Source organism: Pelophylax lessonae (assembly GCF_965119305.1).
Source record: "Pelophylax lessonae genome assembly, chromosome: 7".
In the NCBI taxonomy this organism is placed as follows: Eukaryota; Metazoa; Chordata; class Amphibia; order Anura; family Ranidae; genus Pelophylax; species Pelophylax lessonae.
The window spans coordinates 172,485,501-172,509,135 of NC_138774.1; the positions used below are offsets into that span (position 1 = coordinate 172,485,501).

Below are 23,635 nucleotides of genomic sequence, written 5' to 3' on the forward strand. Positions count from 1 at the left end.
CATCATTAGGCTGAAAAAAAAAACAAAAAAAAACCCATCAGAGAGATAGCAAAAACATTAGGTGTGGCCAAATCAACTGTTTGGAACATCCTAAAAAAGAAAGAACGCACCGGTGAGTTCAGCACCACCAAAAGACCTGGAAGACCACGGAAAACAACTGTGGTGAATGACTGAAGAATTCTTTCCCTGTTGAAGAAAACACCCTTCACAACAGTTGGCCAGATCAAGAACACTCTCCAGGAGGTAGGTGTTTGTGTGTCAAAGTCAACAATCAAGAGAAGACTTCACCAGAGTGAATACAGAGGGTTCGCCACAAGATGTAAACCATTGTTGAGGGTTAAAAACAGGAAGGCCAGATTAGAGTTTGCCAAACAACATCTAAAAAAGCCTTCACAGTTCTGGAACAACATCCTATGGACAGATGAGACCAAGATCAACTTGTACCAGAGTGATGGGAAGAGAAGAGTATGGAGAAGGAAAGGAACTGCTCATGATCCAAAGCATACCACCTCATCAGTGAAGCATGGTGGTGGTAGTGTCATGGCGTGGGCATGTATGGCTGCCAATGGAACTGGTTCTCTTGTATTTATTGATGATGTGACTGCTGACAAAAGCAGCAGGATGAATTCTGAAGTGTTTCGGGCAATATTATCTGCTCATATTCAGCCAAATGCTTCAGAACTCATTGGACTTCACAGTGCAGATGGACAATGACCCAAAGCATACTGTGAAAGCAACCAAAGAGTTTTTTAAGGGAAAGAAGTGGAATGTTATGCAATGGCCAACTCAATCACCTGACCTGAATCCGATTGAGCATGCATTTCACTTGCTGAAGACAAAACTGAAGGGAAAATGCCCCAAGAACAAGCAGGAACTGAAGACAGTTGCAGTAGAGGCCTGGCAGAGCATCACCAGGGATGAAACCCAACGTCTGATGATGTCTATGCATTCCAGACTTCAGGCTGTAATTGCTGCAAAGGATTTGCAACCAAGTATTAAAAAGTGAAAGTTTGATTTATGATTGTTATTCTGTCCCATTACTTTTGGTTCCTTAAAAAGTGGGAGGCACATATACAAACTGATGTAATTCCTATACCTTTCACCTGATTTGGATTTGAATACCCCCAAATTAAAGCTGAAAGCAGTTAAAGCACATCTTGTTTCTTTCATTTCAAAACCATTGTGGTGGTGTATAGAGCCAAAAAGATTAGAATTGTGTCGAGGTCCCAAAATTTTTGAACCTGACTGTATATATATATATATACAATCTATATGATGTTGTAAAGTATTGGGCACAAGTGCGCACTGCCAGCAGCTCGCTCCCTCTTTGATTCTACACAGCAGGAGCGGATCAGAGGGTTCCGTGGACCCAATGTCCGCCGACACCCACTGACCATTCGGTACACAGGCAAAACATCAATAACCCTATGTAAACAAGGCCGATCGCTGTTCTGTTAGTAGGGAAGGCATTGATTATGTGTTCCTGCAAAGCAGGGACATGGAACAATGCCTTCCCCTAGTAAAAGCACCTCCCATAATGTTAGAAAACACTGGCTAGGCACACAGTTAATCCTTTGATCACCCTTGATGTTTAACCCCTTCCCAGGCAGTGTTATAAGTACAGTGACAGTGCCTATTTTTAGCACTAATCACTGTATTAGTGTGACTGGCCCCTAAAGAGTCTCAAAACTGTCAGTTAGGTGTCTGATTTGTCTGGTGCAGTATCGGAGTCCCGCCATAAGTCGCTAAATTTCGCCATTACTAGTAAAAAAAAAATATCCTATTGTTTGTAGATACTATAACGTTTGCGCAAACCAGTCAATTTACGCTTATTGGGACTTTTGTTTACCAAAAATATGTAGCAGAATACATATTGGTCTACATGAATGAGGAAATTTGATTTTTTTACTGGATGTGTTTTACAGCAGAAAGTAAAAAATATTGTTTTTTTTTTTTTTTCAGAATTGTTTGTCTATTTTTGTTTATAGCACAAACAATAAAAACCATAGAAGCCATCAAATACCACCAGAAGAAAGCTCTATTTGTGGGGAAACAAAAAATACATTGTAATTGTATTTGGGTAAAGTGTTGCACGACTGCGAAATTATCAAAGTAACGCAGTGCCCTATTGCAAAAAATGGCCTGGGATCGGGACTTGTGGACAGTGCTGGGTGAGGGAATGTAATGTAGCTCCTCCCCAAATCCCATTTAAGATTAGATTAGATTTTGTCTCATTCGCGGTGTTCAGCTTTAACTATGGTTTTGCCTTACATATCCTGTGTTCAAGGATGACTGATGAGAGTGTAGAGGGATTAGAACCAGTGGCAGGCGGTGTGTTGGGGGCGCAGGGGCGCCGCCCCCCCTATCCATGCGTCCGGCCCCTAATCTACATGCAGGGGAGCCGGATGCATGGAGCTCAATGGGACTTTATTTTTTTTTCCATCACCTGATTAGAGCCAGAGGCTCTAATAGGGTGATGCAAAGGGTGGTCCCGGGGGGCAGAGCAGTGCGCCCGACCCCACCCATTGTGTGACAATATCGAATGAAAATTCGCTATTGTCACACGGATCCTCCTCCTGGCCAATCAGGAAGCGTGTCCGATACGCGCTTTCTGATTTTCCGAAAGGCAAACCCCATGCCATTGGCTGGGGAGGAGGCGGGAGCCGGGAGGACTGAAGAGAAGCCGCCACGCCGGGGGAACTGAGGAAGCCGCGAGCCGCCGCTGGACACCAAGAGCTCACCCAGAGGCTGGCCACTGTCATCACCCATGTCGGTACGAAGAGCAGGGCGAGGCAGGAGACAGACACAGATGTGAGGTAAGTGCACTGGTCTCGCGCGGGGGGGACACGCTTACGCTGATCACTCTGCATTGAAAGGGGGCATGATGGCATCTCTACATTGAAAGGGGGCATGATGGCATCTCTGTATTGAAAAGGGGCATGTTGGCATCTCTGCATTGAAAGGGGGCACGCTGGCATCTCTGCATTGAAAGGGGGCACGCTGGCATCTCTGCATTGAAAGGGGGCATGATGGCATCTCTGTATTGAAAAGGGGCATGTTGGCATCTCTGTATTGAAAAGGGGCATGTTGGCATCTCTGCATTGAAAGGGGGCACGCTGGCATCTCTGCATTGAAAGGGGGCACGCTGGCATCTCTGCATTGAAAGGGGGCATGATGGCATCTCTGTATTAAAAGGGGCATGTTGGCATCTCTGCATTGAAAGGGGGCATGCTGGCATCTCTGCATTGGAAAGGGGCACGCTGAGTCACTGCATTGAAAGGGGCACACTGGTCTCTGTGCATTGAAAGGTGGCACACTATACCTTAATTACTGAAGACCCCTTTCACACTTTTGTGACCTCAAAGTCACGCAATTTTTTACAGCGTTTTTTGCCGCAAAGCAATGCCTGTTACATTGTTGAGCACCTGCCGCCACTGATTAGAACCCCTGTCAGGTTTTATTGCTGTCTATGGGAGGTTCACCCTCTCCATTTTTATGTGCTGATAAAAGTGACAGAAAATCCAAACTTTGGGGTTGTCACCAGATCAGGAGAAGGAGAGAAATATTCCAATGGGGACACTAGTCCTGGTGACCAGCATGGATTTCCCTCCTCTACAGGAGAGGAAATGAAGGGAAATCCCCCCAATGGGAGATACATGGCACGGTCACAGGCACAGAGTTGATGTGTGTGGGAAAAGTTCATCAGTGACAACGTTTGTCCTCTCCACAATGAAGGGGGGCGTGGTCAAATAACACGCTCCCGGTGACCCTCCCCGCCTCCCCCCAGCACTCTTCTCCGGTACGGCCCGGTCCCCGGCTCCGCGCTCTATAGGACAGGTAAAGGGCCCCGCCGTGGGCGGACACCTCCCGGAGCAGGTAGAGCGGGGCGGAGCGGAGCGAGAAGTTGTGGGTGGGGCCGAGGCGGGGCGCTGGGCGGGAAAGGGGAGGAGGCGAGGGAGGAGTATCGAGCTATGGAAGAAGAGACGGAGGAGGACGAGAACCTGCCACCGGGGGAAGAGCAGGGGATGCGGGACAGCCTGCTCGGGGGAACCCCGGAAGGGGTGACGGGACCCGCTGAGGAGCCTGGGCGGGAAACACGGGAGGACGAGGTCCGGGGCAGAGTGCCCGAAGGAGGGTTCGGCTGGGTGGTGGTTCTGGCGGCCACCTGGTGCAACGGCTCCATCTTCGGCATCCAGAACTCGTTCGGGATCCTGTATGTCATGCTGCAGAAGGAGATGGGAGGCGCTGAGGGACAGGACTTCAAGACAGGTAACACCGAGCGGGGGGGAACAACTTCTATGTGTTATCCTATGACAGGAGCCACGTGCTCCCTACACTCCACACACCCCCCATACTAGGGGCGGCTGGACTGAGTCCCAGAGACTGCCACCCCCCCATACCAGGAGACTGCCACCCCCCCATACCAGAAGACTGCCACCCCCCATACCAGGGGCGGCTAGACTGAGTCCCAGAGACTGCCACCCCCCCATACCAGGAGACTGCCACCCCCCCCATACCAGGAGACTGCCACCCCCCATACCAGGGGCGGCTAGACTGAGTCCCAGAGACTGCCACCCCCCCATACCAGGAGACTGCCACCCCCCCATACCAGGAGACTGCCACCCCCATACTAGGGGCGGCTAGACTGAGTCCCAGAGACTGCCACCCCCCCATACCAGGAGACTGCCACCCCCCCATACCAGGAGACTGCCACCCCCCATACCAGGGGCGGCTAGACTGAGTCCCAGAGACTGCCACCCCCCCATACCAGGAGACTGCCACCCCCCCATACCAGGAGACTGCCACCCCCATACTAGGGGCGGCTAGACTGAGTCCCAGAGACTGCCACCCCCCCATACCAGGAGACTGCCACCCCCCCATACCAGGAGACTGCCACCCCCATACTAGGGGCGGCTAGACTGAGTCCCAGAGACTGCCACCCCCCCATACCAGGAGACTGCCACCCCCCCATACCAGGAGACTGCCACCCCCCCATACCAGGGGCGGCTAGACTGAGTCCCAGAGACTGCCACCCCCCCCATACCAGGAGACTGCCACCCCCCCCCATACCAGGAGACTGCCACCCTCCATACCAGGGGCGGCTAGACTGAGTCCCAGAGACTGCCACCCCCCCATACCAGGAGACTGCCACCCCCCCATACCAGGAGACTGCCACCCCCATACTAGGGGCGGCTAGACTGAGTCCCAGAGACTGCCACCCCCCATACGAGGGGCGGCCAGACTGAGTCCCAGAGACTGCCACCCCCCATACGAGGGGCGGCCAGACTGAGTCCCAGAGACTGCCACCCCCCATACGAGGGGCGGCCAGACTGAGTCCCAGAGACTGCCACCCCCCATACGAGGGGCGGCCAGACTGAGTCCCAGAGACTGCCACCCCCCATACGAGGGGCGGCCAGACTGAGTCCCAGAGACTGCCACCCCCCATACGAGGGGCGGCCAGACTGAGTCCCAGAGACTGCCACCCCCCATACGAGGGGCGGCCAGACTGAGTCCCAGAGACTGCCACCCCCCATACGAGGGGCGGCCAGACTGAGTCCCAGAGACTGCCACCCCCCATAGGAGGGGCGGCCAGACTGAGTCCCAGAGACTGCCACCCCCCATAGGAGGGGCGGCCAGACTGAGTCCCAGAGACTGCCACCCCCCATAGGAGGGGCGGCCAGACTGAGTCCCAGAGACTGCCACCCCCCATAGGAGGGGCGGCCAGACTGAGTCCCAGAGACTGCCACCCCCCATAGGAGGGGCGGCCAGACTGAGTCCCAGAGACTGCCACCCCCCATAGGAGGGGCGGCCAGACTGAGTCCCAGAGACTGCCACCCCCCATAGGAGGGGCGGCCAGACTGAGTCCCAGAGACTGCCACCCCCCATAGGAGGGGCGGCCAGACTGAGTCCCAGAGACTGCCACCCCCCATACGAGGGGCGGCCAGACTGAGTCCCAGAGACTGCCACCCCCCATACGAGGGGCGGCCAGACTGAGTCCCAGAGACTGCCACCCTCCATACCAGGGGCGGCTAGACTGAGTCCCAGAGACTGCCACCCCCCCCATACCAGGAGACTGACACCCCCCATACTAGGGGCGGCCAGACTGAGTCCCAGAGACTGACACCCCCCCATACCAGGAGACTGCCACCCCCCATACGAGGGGCGGCCAGACTGAGTCCCAGAGACTGCCACCCCCCATACGAGGGGCGGCCAGACTGAGTCCCAGAGACTGCCACCCCCCATACGAGGGGCGGCCAGACTGAGTCCCAGAGACTGCCACCCCCCATACGAGGGGCGGCCAGACTGAGTCCCAGAGACTGCCACCCCCCATACGAGGGGCGGCCAGACTGAGTCCCAGAGACTGCCACCCCCCATACGAGGGGCGGCCAGACTGAGTCCCAGAGACTGCCACCCTCCATACCAGGGGCGGCCAGACTGAGTCCCAGAGACTGCCACCCCCCCCATACCAGGAGACTGCCACCCCCCATACGAGGGGCGGCCAGGCTGAGTCCCAGAGACTGCCACCCCCCATACGAGGGGCGGCCAGGCTGAGTCCCAGAGACTGCCACCCCCCATACGAGGGGCGGCCAGGCTGAGTCCCAGAGACTGCCACCCCCCCCATACTAGGGGCGGCCGGACTGAGTCCCAGAGACTGCCACCCCCCCAATCCAAGGGGGGGGGCCTGGACTGAGTCCCAGAGACTGCCACCCCCCCCATACTAGGGGGGGGGGGCCGGACTGAGTCCCAGAGACTGCCACCCCCCCCATACTAGGGGGGGGGGGGGCTGGACTGAGTCCCAGAGACTGCCACCCCCCCCATACTAGGGGGGGGGGGGCCGGACTGAGTCCCAGAGACTGCCACCCCCCATACTAGGGGGGGGGGCAGACTGAGTCCCAGAGACTGCCACCCCCCCCCCTTACTAGGGGGGGGGGGGCGGACTGAGTCCCAGAGACTGCCACCCCTCCCCCCCATACTAGGGGGGGGGGGCCGGACTGAGTCCCAGAGACTGCCACCCCCCATACTAGGGGCGGCTAGACTGAGTCCCAGAGACTGCCACCCCCCATACTAGGGGCGGCTAGACTGAGTCCCAGAGACTGCCACCCCCCATACTAGGGGACTCCCACCCCCCATACCAGAGGGGCGGTTAGACTGAGTCCCAGAGACTGCCACCCCCCCGCATAGCAGGGGCGGCTAGACTGAGTCCCAGAGACTGCCACCCCCCCGCATAGCAGGGGCGGCTAGACTGAGTCCCAGAGACTGCCACCCCCCCATCCTAGGGGGGGGGGGGCCGGACTGAGTCCCAGAGACTGCCACCCCCCCCATACTAGGGGGGCCGGACTGAGTCCCAGAGACTGCCACCCCCCCCATACTAGGGGGGGGGGGCCGGACTGAGTCCCAGAGACTGCCACCCCCCCCATACTAGGGGGGGGGGCCGGACTGAGTCCCAGAGACTGCCACCCCTCCCCCCCCCATACTAGGGGGGGGGGGCGGACTGAGTCCCAGAGACTGCCACCCCCCATACTAGGGGCGGCTAGACTGAGTCCCAGAGACTGCCACCCCCCATACTAGGGGACTCCCACCCCCCATACCAGAGGGGCGGTTAGACTTGAGTCCCAGAGACTGCCACCCCCCCACATAGCAGGGGCGGCTAGACTGAGTCCCAGAGACTGCCACCCCCCCATACCAGGGGGGGCTCGACTGAGTCCCAGAGACTGCCACCCCCCCCCCCCCATACCAGGGGGGGCTCGACTGAGTCCCAGAGACTGCCACCCCCCCCATACTAGGGGGGGCTGGACTGAGTCCCAGAGACTGCCACCCCCCATACTAGGGGCGGCTGGACTGAGTCCCAGAGACTGACACCCCCCCCCCCATGGTAGGGGCGGCTAGGCTGAGTCCCAGAGACTGACACCCCTCTGCACACTGGGGGTACAGATAGAGGGGGGGGCTCACATCATTCTCCCCCCCCCCCTTACACAGTATACTGGGCCCAGGAGTACTGACACCCCCACACTGCACACACTGGGGGTACAGATAGAGGGGGGGCTCACATCTCCCCCCCCCCCACACAGTATACTGAGCCCAGGGGTACAGACACCCCCCACATTGTGCACACTGTGGGGACATTTTGGGGGGGGGGCTCACATGCCACTACATATTATACTGAGCCCCTGGGGACTAACACCCCACACACTGCCCACACAGGGGGTACAGAAAGGGGGGGCTCACATCACCCCCCTCCCCCATACACACTATACTGTGGCCTGGGGAGGGACTCCCCACACCACTGCCAGGGGGTAGATGGAGGGGGAGCCAGGGAATAAACAGCCCCCCAAGACTGACACCCCCAAATTCCAGGGTGGATCAGAGCGAGTGGCTCACATTATCCCCCAAGACTGACACCCCACACACTGCCAGGGGGTAGATGGAGGGGGAGGGGGGAGGGGGGAGGGGGGGGGGTGGGCTCACATCATTCTTCCTACAGCTTGAAATGAGACCTGGGAACAACTGCTCCACACAGTGCCAGAGAATACTGAGCCCGGGGACTGGATGTGTCATGTCCCCTCATCTCACCTGACACTCCGGGGAAGACCGTTCTCTGCCCTTGTGTACATAGGGAGACCGATTGTGTGTCACCTGTAAGATGATCACACACATCACAATCTGATTGTACAGTTTCCATCAGATCTACCAACAACTATGTAGTAGAAGGACCTGTCTGATTACATGGATTTAGTTAATTTTGAATTTAAATGTATAAAAGATTGTACTTCCAGATTGTACTGTGTATAATGACCCTTATCAAAATTGAAAGTTCAGTATATGCCAAATCAGACAGACCCTCCTACCACACAGATGATGGCAAATCTAATGGTGGCCGTACACTGAATTGGGGGGGGGGGGGGGGGGTTGTAAGTAAATAATAGATTTCCTATACAATCTCTAAAGGTTGGAAAGATTGCATGGAATAATCTACTTTCCTACAATCCAATTCTCAGCCCAGACCAATCGGACTGATTACAATGAAAATAATTCGTTTTGTTTGAAATCAACTGTCAATTATGCATGCGTGTTACATCCTCTGTCAGGTTCCCATTCCAGGATCTGATCGTATTATCCACTTCTGTGAGGAATCATTTGATCAGATCATTACATGTATGGCTACAATTAGACTTTATAGTATGTCCAGCTCTACGTGATCGGTAACGTGACGTTCATGTAGATGTCAGGGTATTTATCAGACATTGTCAACATAACAATATCCTGGTGTGGGTTACATACTCTGTAGGGTTTCTATTTCTCCCCTGAAGTCAGTGTAGATATGAGGACAGTTGTCATTGTGTACACAGGGACTGTACATTTCTCCTCCCAGTGGGTTACATGCTCTGTAGATGGGACTTCTTTCCTTTCCTGAAGTCATTGTAGATGTGATAGTGATCATTGTGTACATAAGGATAGTAATAATACCCTGCAGTGTCTGACGGGTGGACTTTCTTTCCTCAGTGTGTTACATAGTCTGTAGGGTTTCTGTTTCTCTCCTGAAGTCAGTATAGATGTCCCGGGACACATATCTGTTATTATTTCCATACTGTGTAGTGTCTTTTTCCCGACTCAGGAGTAGTGGGGACCTGTGCTGTGCAGTGTACATATAATGTAGAAGGATGGAGCACTAATGTGTATGAGATTAGGGGAACAAAGCTTCCTTACAGATATCCAATCCATGTATAATTCAGGACAGCGGAGTATATTCATTCCTTGTCTTTTTGCAGAGGCCATTACTTCCCGTGCACGCTGTCAAAGCACATGGTTTTTTACCCGGGGTATAGAACAAAGATTGGGATATCTGTGATGTTGATTTTTCTTCGACATCTCTGATAGTCACTTAATGCAGCATCCTGTGCCCTTCCTGATGACGACAAACATTTCTTTTTCCAAAATATAAACCATCTGTTCCCTCTTATGTACAAATGCTAGTCCTATGCTGTACAGAAAGCTGATGGATTCTTACTATTGCATGCTTCTTATTCATTGGACTGTTCATGCTGACAGACATGCAGGATTTGGGCATCTTTTTGCAGTGATCAGGAGGTTGGCAAGCACACCTGTATATAATCGCCTTTATTACCAAACACTGTAGTGCCTGGCTGAATATAAACTGAATCTATTGTTTGGGTAGGCCTTCACATTGTTGTTGGAGATTGTACATTCAGATTGTGATCTGTGTGGCCATGTATGGGTAACTTACATGCTGAATTTTCTGTGTTGTTATTTTATGGGATGCTAGGCTTTTTCGGATGAGCACTGGCACCTGTTCTGCATGCAGGCTGCCTTTGTTTTTGCACCAGTATTTGCCCCCAGCTGCCTTACAGCAGCCTGTAGAGGTGGATGCAGATGACACCGCTGCATGGACACAGCCACATGTCAAAATTTGACAGCAATGCAGGAGCAGCTGAACAGGCTGAATGCTGGCCATGTGTTCAGGGCCATTCAGCTGCTCCTGCACAACTGTCAAATTTTTGACATGCCGCTGTGTCCATGCAGCCACTGCATCTGCATCTGCATCTGCACCCACCACTTTAGGATGCTCACATGCAGGACAGGTGCCAATGCCCATCTGAAGTAAGTCTAAGCATCATGATGACATCATAGTGAATGCAGCTGGCTGTTTTTCGTGTTTTTTCCTTACTTTATTTTCAGGTGTAACTTTGTGAATTGTTGTTCTTGAGGTCCTCACTGCACCATTTGTATGTACTACCCATAGATAAGAACATATTCAAGGGAAATTACTATGACACATAAGCATGGTGTTAATGGCTTGTGTAAATTAACTGTGTCCTTTTTAATATTTTAATGGTAATTTGCAAGAGGAAAATGTATTCAACTGAAAATGAGCAGAATGGTTACATCTTACTGTATCATCCTTAGGCCAGTATTAGTAAAAGGCTCTGTGTATGTTACTGATGACCTCAAGCACTCGTTGTCCCATAGTAGTATGAAGAAAAGGGATTAGTTGCCATGGGTAACACAGTTATTGCTTCAGACCTTTCTATAAATGAGGCTTATTTTCTGTTTCAGGCAAATTCTTGTTTTTGTCGCATTTATAACCATTTTAGTAATCTTAAAGAGAAACTCCAGATAGGCCGATTTTTACATATCTGCTCTGGGAAAACAAATTACCACTGTTTGGTCCAGGTCCAGGGATTGCTGCTCCGAAGGGTAAGGCTTCATTCATATACACTAATAGCTCCTAAACTTGAGTTTTAGGAGCATTTGGCTGTTTTTTTGTGAAAGCACCCAAACTCCATTCCATAAAAGCTTGTGTGTCAATGTACACACATGCTTTTAGAAGCGTTAAGGAGCTGCTGTGGTTGGGTGGGGTTCAACCTCCCTCTTGTGAAGGCAGAAGAATTGCGTTCAGGATGGGAACATTTTTACCGCCGGCCACGGGACACCTTACAACCACGTGACCATCATGGTGAGGTTTTGCTGTGGTTTTGTTTTGTCGTGGTAAATGACGGCCAAGTGTACATGAAGCCTAAAAGTCATACATCATGCTGGATAGTACACAAATTGCTGCACCTCTGGCCTGCCACCACTGTACTTCTCTTGGTTATTCACGTAACACCTTGTATTCTGTCATTTTTCCACCCCTCCTCTCCCCATGTCCATTCACATAACACCTTGTATTCTGTCATTTCTCCACCCCCTCTTCTCCCCATGTCCATTCACATAACACCTTGTATTCTGTCATTTCTCCACCCCCTCCTCTCCCCATGTCCATTCACATAACACCTTGTATTCTGTCATTTTTCCACCCATCCTCTCCCCATGTCCATTCACATAACACCTTGTATTCTGTCATTTTTCCACCCCTCCTCTCCCCATGTCCATTCACATAACACCTTGTATTCTGTCATTTTTCCACCCCTCCTCTCCCCATGTCCATTCACATAACACCTTGTATTCTGTCATTTTTCCACCCATCCTCTCCCCATGTTCATTCTCACAACACCTTGTATTCTGTCATTTTTTTTTTTTTTTTTCACCCCCTCCTCTCCCCATGTTCATTCACATGACATCTTGTATTCTGTGAACAATTCCTAGAATATGTTCTGTGATGGGAAGAGGAGGGGCACATCAATTACCCTGGAGCAAACCATAGCTCTCACAGCAGCAGGCTGGAAGCACAGTGATTTTTGTACTATCAGGTCTAAATGTATGAATTTTACTCTTCAAAGCAGTGATCTGAACCTGGGATAATGATAAAAAAACCTGTAATCACCATTATTCCATTTCTTGTATCAGAAATATGTAGTTAAGGTATTATCCATACATACCGGTAACTGTCTGCCTGAGCTGTGATTCTGCTGAATCTCATTCTTCCATAATTATAGGACATTATTTAATCAGATTGGTAACTTATTTCATGTCCCGTGCTGTGACCACGTTGAGCATAAATCTATTTACTGATGTGAGGTGATACCATCTGCTGTCCAACAAGACAGATGGTGGACTCCTATTAGTAAAAATGTACCATGGAAGTGGGTACTCCTGCCCCCCGTTGTGCTATAGTATTAAGTGAAAGCTGAGCTCCTTCTTCCTATTCATGTACTAGGGGCCTCTGACTATACCTGTAATCTCCACAGACATTAGGTGATTACCTGCCTATCCATATATTTATGTGCTTATAGCAATAGCTCATGTTTATGCAAGGAATATTGGTCAGATTATATATGGTGATGTTTTACTATTTGTAGCTATTTACAGTGCTTCCTAATTGGGATTTGTTAGAAAATAACAATGAACTTTATAGTGCCAGAAGCAGAACTGTAATTACAGTAACTTTTTTTATTGTAAATACAACAAACCTGTTTGCAAAGTTGCATGTTATTCCTTGTGTGCTTTCTCAATGAAATCTGCTATTTTATTTATATTTATTTATCTTTTTTATCCCCCCCCCCCCCCCAATATGGGATACCATCATAGAGGAAAATCCATGATCAATGCACCACTTTACTGTGACATCCAAAAAGCTACCTATACAAAATATCCCAGTTTGTTAGGAACAGAGGACTAGACTTTGGTCCTATCTAATGAATAGAGGGTCCACAATTTAGATCCACTTCTGTTTGTAGATGTCTGACTCACTCTTGTTCAGCCTTTTTTCAACCAGGGTGCCTTCTGGGTTCTTCAGGGGTGCATTGGCAAAATGCCAAAAAAAAAAAGCCCCAAATTGTCCAAAAATTGTCAAGTGGGTGGATCAGGTCTGCCTATTTATTATATATAATTTTTTTTTTATTTATTCTTTAATTGTGCAGCAATAGAACCTTGGGCACTGGGTCGGCAAGATGCCAGAGTCTAAGGCTCCATTCACACCTGAGCGTATCATGGTGAGTTTTTTTTTTTTTTTATTTTGGGCTTTTTTCAGGAGTTTTTTTGCAGGTGTTTGGAGGCAGACATTGACATCTAACAAAAACGCTTGTAATCTGCCAAAAAAGCTCATGTACTTTTCTGCGCGTCAGGCGTTTTGCTTCAGACGACAAAACGCTCAGATGTGAATAGGGGCCATTGAAATGAATAGGATTTTGCTTGTTGGGCGCTTTGAGACTTCAGAGCTGAAATAAGCTCAGGTGTGAACAGGGCCTTAGAATCAAAGACATTATAGGTTGATAAGGTGAAGGTCGGGTGCCTGAGGGCACCCTAGTTTCCCCCTCCTGGCTCCTCTTTCAGTACTGGGGTCAAGTTAGCTAAGTGAGAAAGAGAAACCGAGGGAGAAGAGAAACGCTAAACTTCTAACGACTAGTAAGTACCAGTGTACAAAAGTGTATATGCTTTGTAAGAATATTTCACCTCTAATGTTGGGTGTCCTATGTGCATGGATGTTGCTGCGACATGTAAAAATATTAGTTTTTTAGTTTTTTACATTTTAGAATGAGGTGCCTTGACTGCAAAAATGTTGAGAAACCCTGCTCTAGTTGGCCACCTGCCTTTTATATCTTTGCTATCCATTTTAATTACAACAAAGTAAACAGCAGAATGCCACAAAGGTGGCGGTAGGGTGCCCATATACAGCCGGATCTTTGAAAGTTTTGCAATTTGTGCAAGAGGACCTTTAATGTGCAGGAGTTCCTGTGTGGCAGCTAGAAGAATTTATAATCTCATAAAAATATATATTAAATAAATGTTTTGGTGGGTTTGGTTTTGATTTTTGTTTTTTATTTCCAAGCACTGATAACTAAACAGTTCCCCACTTCTTTGGCTCCAAAATATGTTGGTGAGAAAAGGTCACCACGGGGAGTCTGGCAGATGTTTTGTTGGTAAGATATCTACCAGTTTGTGACCAGTACTGCTTAAATTGTGTCCAGATCATCCATTTTCATTAGCATTAGGAAGGCCATGGGCTTGTATATACATGTGCACTGTGAGGCAGGCTCTCTTCAGGCCATCAGATTGTATAATGAGGGTCTGTCTCTATGTTGTTGTTTTGCACTTGTGAGTCAAGTTAATTGTGATTTCATGATGTGATCACTTTCTAACACATGCACGCACACATAGGCATATATTCATTCTGTTCACACTTGTTCTGCAGAGAGAAACAGTACTGTAGACTTTAATGGGCGTTATAGCTGCCCATACAGGGCCAACCAACAGGTTCACTTAATTGGCACCCTCCCCAGCATCACATGATTGGCTTCCTTTCCCTCTTCTCAGCACTCCATTTGGCATTCAAGCCTTGCATTGTGTAACTAACTTATTCTCCTGTGCTAGAAGTACTTTTCAGCTTACTACTTTCTCCTTAGAGTTCTAAAGCCTAAGTATAAACTCCTGTAAATAAAATTGTATTGTGTACAAAAAATGCACAACTGTGCACCTAAATCTGGGTTTCTAAAAAAAAAAAGCTTTTTTTTTTTTTTTTTCAGCCAGATGGGAGGAGTAACCAAAAAAGAGGCTTGATGTTATAAAATCATTGTAAAGTATTCTAATAAGAATCAATCAAGATATAAAAGTAGGTGCTGGTTAGTGATGTCAAACAAAAAATATATTGAATATACCCAATACCTTAAGATTAATACATTTATGTGTGATAAATATACCATACTCCAGTGCAATGCAAATTAAAGTGCTAATATTCAATAAATATTTAAAGTGCTAATTAAGAACTAAATTGGGCAGGGAGAGATTATGCATATACCCTGCATCTGGATTTTCTGAGGAGCTATATAGGTCTTAGCGGCCTGCTGCGTTCTGGTGAGCATTTTAGTGTACAACAGCTCATGAGGTGAAGTGTTGTGTGTGTTTGTTTGTTTTTTTTGTTTTCTCAAGCATGGTGTTGGGCACATTTCATGAACTTTATCTGGACTATTTATTTGAATTATAGATCACAAATATTTATTTGAAAAAATTGCTATATTATTGAGCACTTAATAATTTGCATTGCCCTGAGTATGGTATATTTATTTATCGCACATAAATGTATTATTTAATCAATATTTTGATTAATCTTAAGGTATTGGGGTATATAATCTATCTAATCTATCTATCCTCTTTTTTGACATCACTAACCAGCGCCTACTTTTATATCTTGATTTGGTTTTCTATTTGTGTCACTTATACATTTAAAGGGGCAGCAGGTTAATTTATTTATTTTTGAAGACCAGACGCCTTCACGTGGTTTCAAATAAAAACAGTATGCCATGAACTAACCCTTCAATATACCAGAAAAGCATGAATTCCACTACATTTAAATGTTGTTAAAGGGAGTTTAAACCCTCAGTTTTAAGCACTTTCAGAAGCTTGTACCTTTTTTTTAGTATGCAGCTTCTTTATCTTTTAGACCTTAACTGTGTTTCCGTTTTTAAGACAGTGGTCTCCAAACTGCAGCCCTTTGCTTGCTTTCACCTGGCCCTACGCAGCCAACAATGGAGCGTAATTTTGCCCCGACTCCACTGAAGGAGCACTATTCCTCTCAATGACACCAACAGTTGGGCCCAATGACATGAAATTCCTCCCTCTGACACCAAAGATGGGGCATTGTTTTTACCCACTGATGTTGGAACTTTTCTTCTCCCAATGGCCACAGTCTGGCCCCCTAAACTTCTGAAGGACAGTAAGTTGACCCTTTGTTGAGAAAGTTTAGAGATTCCTGGTTTAAGATGATACCATGACCTCTGCCCCATCTGTATGGGGCGGCTCCCTCCTCTGGCCGCATCTTGTGGAACTACCCTTGAATGCAAGGACTGGAGTATTTCTTCCTACACTGTAGTCTTGGAATGCAGGCACTCCCCTGCTTCTCCTTCCTTTCTTCAAATGAACAGACTGGAGACTGCACTGTCCACAGGTTAACTCTTTCCAGTGTAAGCATGAATTTCAGGAAAGCAGCATTGGAAGTGGTAAATTGCAAGAGCTGGTATTTTAACAAATCTATATTGCTGGAGAATATTAATTTTTATTGTGTTCATTGCCCTGTATGGAGCGGCGGATGTCAATGGACATGTGTCCGTTGACACCCGCTGACATCTGATCCTGTCCGCTGTAACCAGGCGGCTGGGCAGATCAGATTGCATGACAATCGGATGAAAATGGACATGCTGTCTGTTTCCATCACACCTCCTCATTGAGAACAGCAGGCTGTGTCTGCTCAGCGGAAGCGGAGGACAGATTCCCTGCTGAGCAGATGGATTTGCTGCTGGAGTCCACCCCATGTGAAAGGGGCGTTAAGCTAATAAAACTTTGAGGGTTTATTACTACTTTTTATTATGTTTGTAGGAACCACATTTTCTAAAATAGCTAGACAAGGCAGCTCTAGTGTTGGCTAGTTCATATTGAATTGAGCCATGGTTGGTCCTATAGGGCACCACACAGTTTGATAAAATTTGATTACAAAGCATTGTGGAAAGTTATCTAATGCACATAATCACGGCTCAGGTATTGAGACAGCCGCAAGTGCTGGCTGTCTGAGTACAGTAACTGTCAGGGATTATTCCTCAATCCACCCGGTTTAGTGTGGATGGGGAAAACCAAGTGATTTCTCATTTAGCCTGCAGGGCAGAGGGTGAGAAAAACCTAGCCGTGTATAGCTAGCTTTAGTACATCAGTTAATTTTTTTAAATACCTAAAGCAATTAGGCCTGAGTGAAATCAATTATTCTGTTAAAGGGGCCTGTGATTAATCATTTTCACCTGTGATCTCACCAGCAAGGCTCCTTTCACACTGGCGGAGTCCACCTGCTCAGCAGGGGATCTCCCTGCTTTTCCCCACTGAACAGGTTGATGACAGGTCCGTGTCCACTCCGCTTCTGCAGAGTGGACACAGACACAGCCTGCTTTCCTCTATTGGCTGTTGGATGGAAACAGACAGACGGACTGTGAGCTGATCTGCCAGATAGATGAGGAATGGATCCCCATTTGGCTGTTTTAGTGAACAGGATCAGATGTCGGTGTCCATTGATATCCGCTGTTCCATAGAGAGCATTGGATAGTTCCATCAGTGCACCTGAAAAACTTGACAGGCAGACTGGATTGGTCTCTGTGGGAAAGGGGTCTTACACACTACTGTCTTAAAGATGTCTGCACGCCGGTAAGAGAAGCAATGGAGACATCTTTTGACCGCAGCATTGTCTGTCTGGGGAAAATATAGTGTTAAGCTAGATACACACTATCCAACTTTTGTGGTTAGATTTCCTTCAGATTTACCATTTCTATGTAGTGCAAGGGCCTGCCAGATTGCATACGAATTGAAAGTGTTTAGGTTTGACCTCCTATTATATGGTTTTGGTAAGTCTAAAGGAAAAAGTCTTCAGAAAATCTTATAGTGTGTATGGCCCATTAGATGCACAAGCAGATTGAAATGGACTTGCCTGATTAAAGGCCTGTACACGCGATTAAGAAAATCTGAAGTAAAATTTTGTCTGAACGATCTGCTGATTTTTGGATCGTTAATATAGTGCTTTCGATAGCTGATTACCAATTTTCGTACGACAAACTGGATGTGCAGGCTATACAATTTCTATCGTATGTGAACACAAAGTCCGATTTTAGTTTAATTAGTACAGTTTTCATCAAAAAAAATCAAGGCTACCCATGCTCAAACGCATACAAAACAATTCAACACACGACATCTCTTCTGAAGTTGAATTCTGTCGGAATGAGAATTTTCGTATGAAAGAAACCTCTTTACTTTCGATATGAGACCAGCATGCAACAAAAAGATGAAATTTTGTCCGCTAACCTAACCTGATCGTGTGTACGAGGCCTAAAGCTGAACTCCAGCTAACACTCTTTAACACACACACACACGATTGCTTTGTCTCAACACTTTAACTGCTGTGTTTGCTGGATAGCTTGGTCTGTTCAAGTTGAAAAATAGAAAATTACCAGACTTGCTGACAAGATCACCAAGAGAAAATACTGCAAAAAAGCCTAAAAAAGAGAAACTGAATGCAGCTGCCACTTCTAAGAATTGGTAAGCTGCATTAATATAATGTTTTTTTTTTTTTTGTTTTTGTTTTTTTTTTTTTATATAATAATGCTTTTAATAAATTACCTGGTCACTAATTACCTGGTCAAAAACATAAAAAAACTCGGGCATGCCGTCGTTTGTCCCAGGTTTCACAGGAACCCCTGCAAAGCAATTCTGTTATGTACTGTATTTGTAGAGAGAGCTTTTACCGGTACTTCAAATCTTCTGATCATCATAAGACATAAGGTCTGCCCTATAGTACTGTCAAAGAGACACCATAATATTCAATATACAGTATGTAATGCTGTCAGAGATGGTGGTACAAAACTGTGGACGTGGCAGATGTGTGGAGAAGCCTACTGCAGTCAGATGTAGGACATATATTTGGTGAAATATGGGCTAAATGTAAAAACGTAAAACTTGGGGGGGGGGGGGGGTTAAAGGGGGGGAAAAGCCCTATTAGCAACAGTTTACTGCACTTTATTATAGTCCTAATTGAATATCCTAAAAACATACTTGTACTAATAGAACCTGCTGTCCATAATGTATTCCCCCCCCCCCCATCTTAGACTTGGATTTAAGGTCAATACAGAATTTTGCATATTATAATACACCGATATTGTGCATTGTAGATGTGAAATACAGAAGCGACCTACCGATATGAAATACAATAGTGAAGTACTGTCTTTTGAAGAGTCCTTGGGAATCAAAGTGCAGGATCCACTTAAAGTGGAACATTACTCTTTCGAATCAACTTTTATTTTTTTTTTTTTTTTTGTGATTTGCTCAACAAAATAAAGCATTTAGACATGGTCTGATGGGTGAGTTTGCTTTGAATATTAAAACCAAATTTAAATGGCATGTTTTCAGTTTGTGGTGCTCGGATACAATTGAGTTCAGCTTTAAAAGTTAGAGCCCTGCCAGCGTAAAAATCCTGATCCGGTCCATGTAAGCACCCAAGCATGGAAAGTACTAGCTGTTGTGACACGGGGGCTGCACAGTAGGTGTTGATGCCACCCTTAGGCTACACGCAAGGATCTTCAAACTACGGCCCTCCAGCTGTTGTGGAACTACACATCCAATGAGGCTTGGTAAAACTCTGACATTCACAGACATGACTAGGCATGATGGGAATTGTAGTTCCTGAACAACTGGAGGGCCATAGTTTGAAGGCCCCTGGGCTACAGGTTGGGTGTAAGATCTAGGGTACAGTGAGGAGAGCGTTCCTAGTACATACGTTTGTAAATGTCACTGCAGGGGTATAAGAGCAGCTGGATGGCTAGGAAGTTGTAATGTTCATAATGCGGTGTTAGTTTGTATGTCAAGAAGCTAAGTTGTCTTGTAAGCCCATCTTTACTGTTTTTAAAGTTTTTTCACTTCTGAATAGGTTATTTAAAAAAAAAATCTGCAAACATTTGCTGCAGACCTCACATTTTGTCAAGATCCTAATCTGGCATGGTATAGCTTTTACCACTGTACTAGGTCACAATTCCACTGACACAGCAAATTTATGTTGAAATACAGCCAGCGTGTCCTTTCCACTGTCTTCTTCATTAACCATTATCTTAGTATGACTTGCTTTTCTTCTAAACTAGTCTAAAATGTTCATGAGATAATGTACCTGAAATATGGGAACTGTTTTTGCTGAACTGGAGTTGCAGCTCCAAGGCTTATCTCTACTTCATTAAGTTTTTAGAGATATACAGCCAAAGCTCGTTTGGCTATACTTCCTCTATGGATCCCAGGCGAGCGAGCAGTTCGTTTTGCACTCCTGTGACCCGTTTTCAGCAGACAGCGGGCTGAAATCTGAAGTTAAAGCGGAGTTCTGGCCAAAGAATCATTTTTTTTTTTTTTTTTAAATATCTCCCAAACCATGATCCACCTCCCTTCATACATCTGCGAATCCGGTGATATACAGTGTATTAATAGATTTGCATCATAAATTCTTACTTTATATAATGTTTGCAGAGCGCCGCCATCTTTGTCTGGGTTTCCCGAAGCTGCAGTATGGAAATGTCTGCCCTGCTTCCTTGTTGTAGAGCACAGGTTTCAAACACAAGGCCCGCGGGCTGAATCTGGCCCTCAAGGCCATTTCATGTGGCCCTTGCACCTCTCTTGCAGCTGCAGGAGAGCTCCAGCCCTCTTCTGGCCCTCCTCCAGACCCTGTACTTTTTTGATTTTCAGCAATGCCTACAGTTTCTTCCCAGCTGCAGCACAAGATAAGGGGGTGCACTGTGATGTAAGGGAGGGTGGGGGACTCAATTTCTGATGGTGGAGAGGCTCTTGACATCTTATGTAAGAGTAGGGAATGCTCTGGACATCTAGTCTTGCAGATAAAACCGGCCCTTTTGAGGGCAATAATAATGCTGATGAGGCCCATGATTAAATTGAGTTTGACACCCCTGTTGTAGAGGGAGGAGGCCGGTGAATGCAGCGCGAAATCTTGCGCATGCTCAGTACTATGCGATCGGCATAATATAGGGACGCCTATCATCGCGTTATTTCCTGTTTGCAAATAACGCGATGAGAGGAGCGGCTGGCCGCCTTCGTCACTGCCCATTGCATCCTGGGAGTGATGAGTAAGAGCTCCCAGGACGCATTGCGGGACAGGAAGTGACGGTGCGGGCTGCGGCCGAGGAGGGAGGAGGTAGAAGGAAAGGTGAGTATATTTTCTACAGAAACAAGGTAAGTTTAAAAAAAAAAAAAAAAATTAAAAATATGGGAATAGCCAATACTGTTACAGGTGACAATAAGGAAGCGGATGCCACAAAATCTATTGTAACGATTTTGTGGTCGGAACTCTTTAATGAGAATTATCCTCTCTTTTCATCCTATTTACGGTTATCATTGAAAGCTAAAAAAAATTATACAGGTGCATTTTAAAAAAAAATTAGAATATCATCAAAAAGTTAGTTTTCTGTAATTCAATTCACAAAGTGAAACTCGTATAATCTATAGGTTCATTACACAGAAATGCTTGAAATATAATAATCTTTTTTTAAATTTTGATGATTATGGCTTGCAGCTAGTTAAAACCAAAAATTCAGTGTCTCAGAAAATTAGAATATTGTGAAAGTTCTATATTGTAGACTCATAGGTGTCACACTTTAATCAGTTAATTAACTCAAAACACCTGGAAATGTTTCCTGAGCTTTTAACCATTTCCACCCAAGGACGTTCTTGTACGTCCTTGGGTTTCAGTGGTTATACCAGGATGATGCCTGCACCTACAGGCGGCATCCTGGCACCATTCATTTCAGCTGCTGATTCTCTTTCATGCAGAAGTGATCGATTGGCTAATTAACCACTCGATCACTTCTGTGGGTGGAGGTCCCATTGCTGCCCTGCACAGAGAGACCCCCAAATCTCTCCATTTAAAAAGGACCTGTTACAGCCCATGCTATCACAAGGGATGTTGTTCATCCCTTGTGTTAGCAAAAAATTTAGTACAAAAAAAGTGTGAAAATTAAAATTTAAAGCACCCCGTCCCACTGTGCTTATGCACAAATGCGAACATATATGTTACTCCCGTATGCATATGTAAATTGTGATCACTTAACACATGTGAGAGCAAGAGCAATAATTCTAGCACCAGACCTCCTGTGCCACTCTAAACTGGTAACCTGTAAAGGTGTTAAAAGTGTTGCCTATGGAGAATTATAAGCACCATAGTTTGTTGCCATTCCATGGGCAGACACAATTTTAAAGCATGACATGTTGGGTATCTATTTACTCCGCCTAACCTCTTTCACATTATACAAAAAAATTGGGCTAACTTTACTGTTTTTTTTTTTTTTCTTCTATACAGTCTCTGGAAAAAAAAAAGTTGATTTGTACACATAGTAGCGAAGTGTTAGAAGAAAGGAGGTGGTTAAATGTTTTCTGTCTGGTTCAGTAAGTTACACAATGATGGGGAAGATTGCTGACTTGACAGTTGTCCAGAAGACAGACAGTCATTGACACTCTCCACAAGGAGTGTAAGTCACAAAAGGTCATTGCTAAAGAAGCTGGCTATTCAGAATGCTGTATCCAAGCATATTAATGGAAGTTGAGTGAAAGAAAAAAGTGTGGTAGAAAAAGGTGCGCCAGGGATAACTGAAGCTTTTAGAAGATTGTGAAGCAAAGGCCATTGAAGAATTTGGGGGGAGGGGGGGGGGGGGGGGAGAAAGATTCACAAGAAGTGGACTGCGGCTGGTGTCAGTGCTTCAAGAGCCACCACACACAGACTTATTCAAGACATGGGCTACAATTGTTGTATTTCTTGTGTCAAGCCACTCATAAACCAGAGACCACGTCAGAAGTGTCTTACCTGGGCAAGGAAGAAAAAGGACTGGACTGTTGCTCAGTGTTCCAAAGTCCTCTTTAGATTAAGTAAATGTTGGATTTCATTTGGAAATCAAGGTCCCAGAGGAGTTTATTTACTAAAGCTAGAGGGCAAAATTAATCACAATTCTGCAGAAAAAAACAATCCTCTTCTAACCTCAGCTTGTTTAATTAAGCTTTAGCAATAAATTCTGGAAGCTGATTGGGTTCTCTGCAGAATTTGTGAATAATTTTGCCCTCTCTTTAGCTTTAGTAAAACCCCAGAGTTTGGAGGAAGAGTAGGGAGGCACAGAATCCAAGTTGCATGAGGTCCAGTGTGAAGTTTGCAGTCGGTGATTTGGGGAGCCATGTTATCTGCTGGTGTTGGTCCACTGTGTTTTGTCAAGTCCAAAGTCAGCGCAGTCCTCTACCTGAAAATTCTAGAGCACTTCATGCTTTCCTCTGCTGGCTTCATTTTCCAGCAGGACATGGCACCTGGCCACACTGCCAAAATGGCCTGGTTTAATGAGCTGTGCTTGATTGGCCAGCAAACTCACCCGACCCCATAGAGAATCTGTGGGGTATTGTCAAGAGGAAGATGACACCCGACCAAACAATGCAGATGAGCTGAAGGCTACTATCAAAGCAACCTAGGCTTTTTATAACTCCTAAGCTGTGCCACAGGCCATGCCGCATTGATGCAGTAATTCATGCCAAAGGAACCCTGACCAAGTATTGAGTGCATACTTTAATGTACATGGACATACTAGAGCTGTACGACTCTGGATAAAATAAGAATCATGATTTTTTTTTGCCTAAAATAAACATCACGATTCTAACATATTCATACATCTAACATATACGTAACATCTTTTAC

At 46.8% G+C, this 23,635-nt stretch overlaps 1 protein-coding gene across 1 annotated transcript in view; it reads left to right on the forward strand.

The window, feature by feature from the left end:
• Window positions 1–3,947: 3,947 nt before the first annotated feature.
• SLC16A2 (solute carrier family 16 member 2) overlaps window positions 3,948–23,635 on the forward strand; it is a 448,767-nt gene continuing 429,079 nt past the window's right edge. Inside the window, exon 1 of the mRNA XM_082264459.1 lies at window positions 3,948–4,269. Within this exon, the coding sequence (XP_082120585.1) occupies window positions 3,972–4,269 (298 nt within the window). The 5' untranslated portion in view covers window positions 3,948–3,971. The remainder of the gene's footprint in view (window positions 4,270–23,635) is intronic.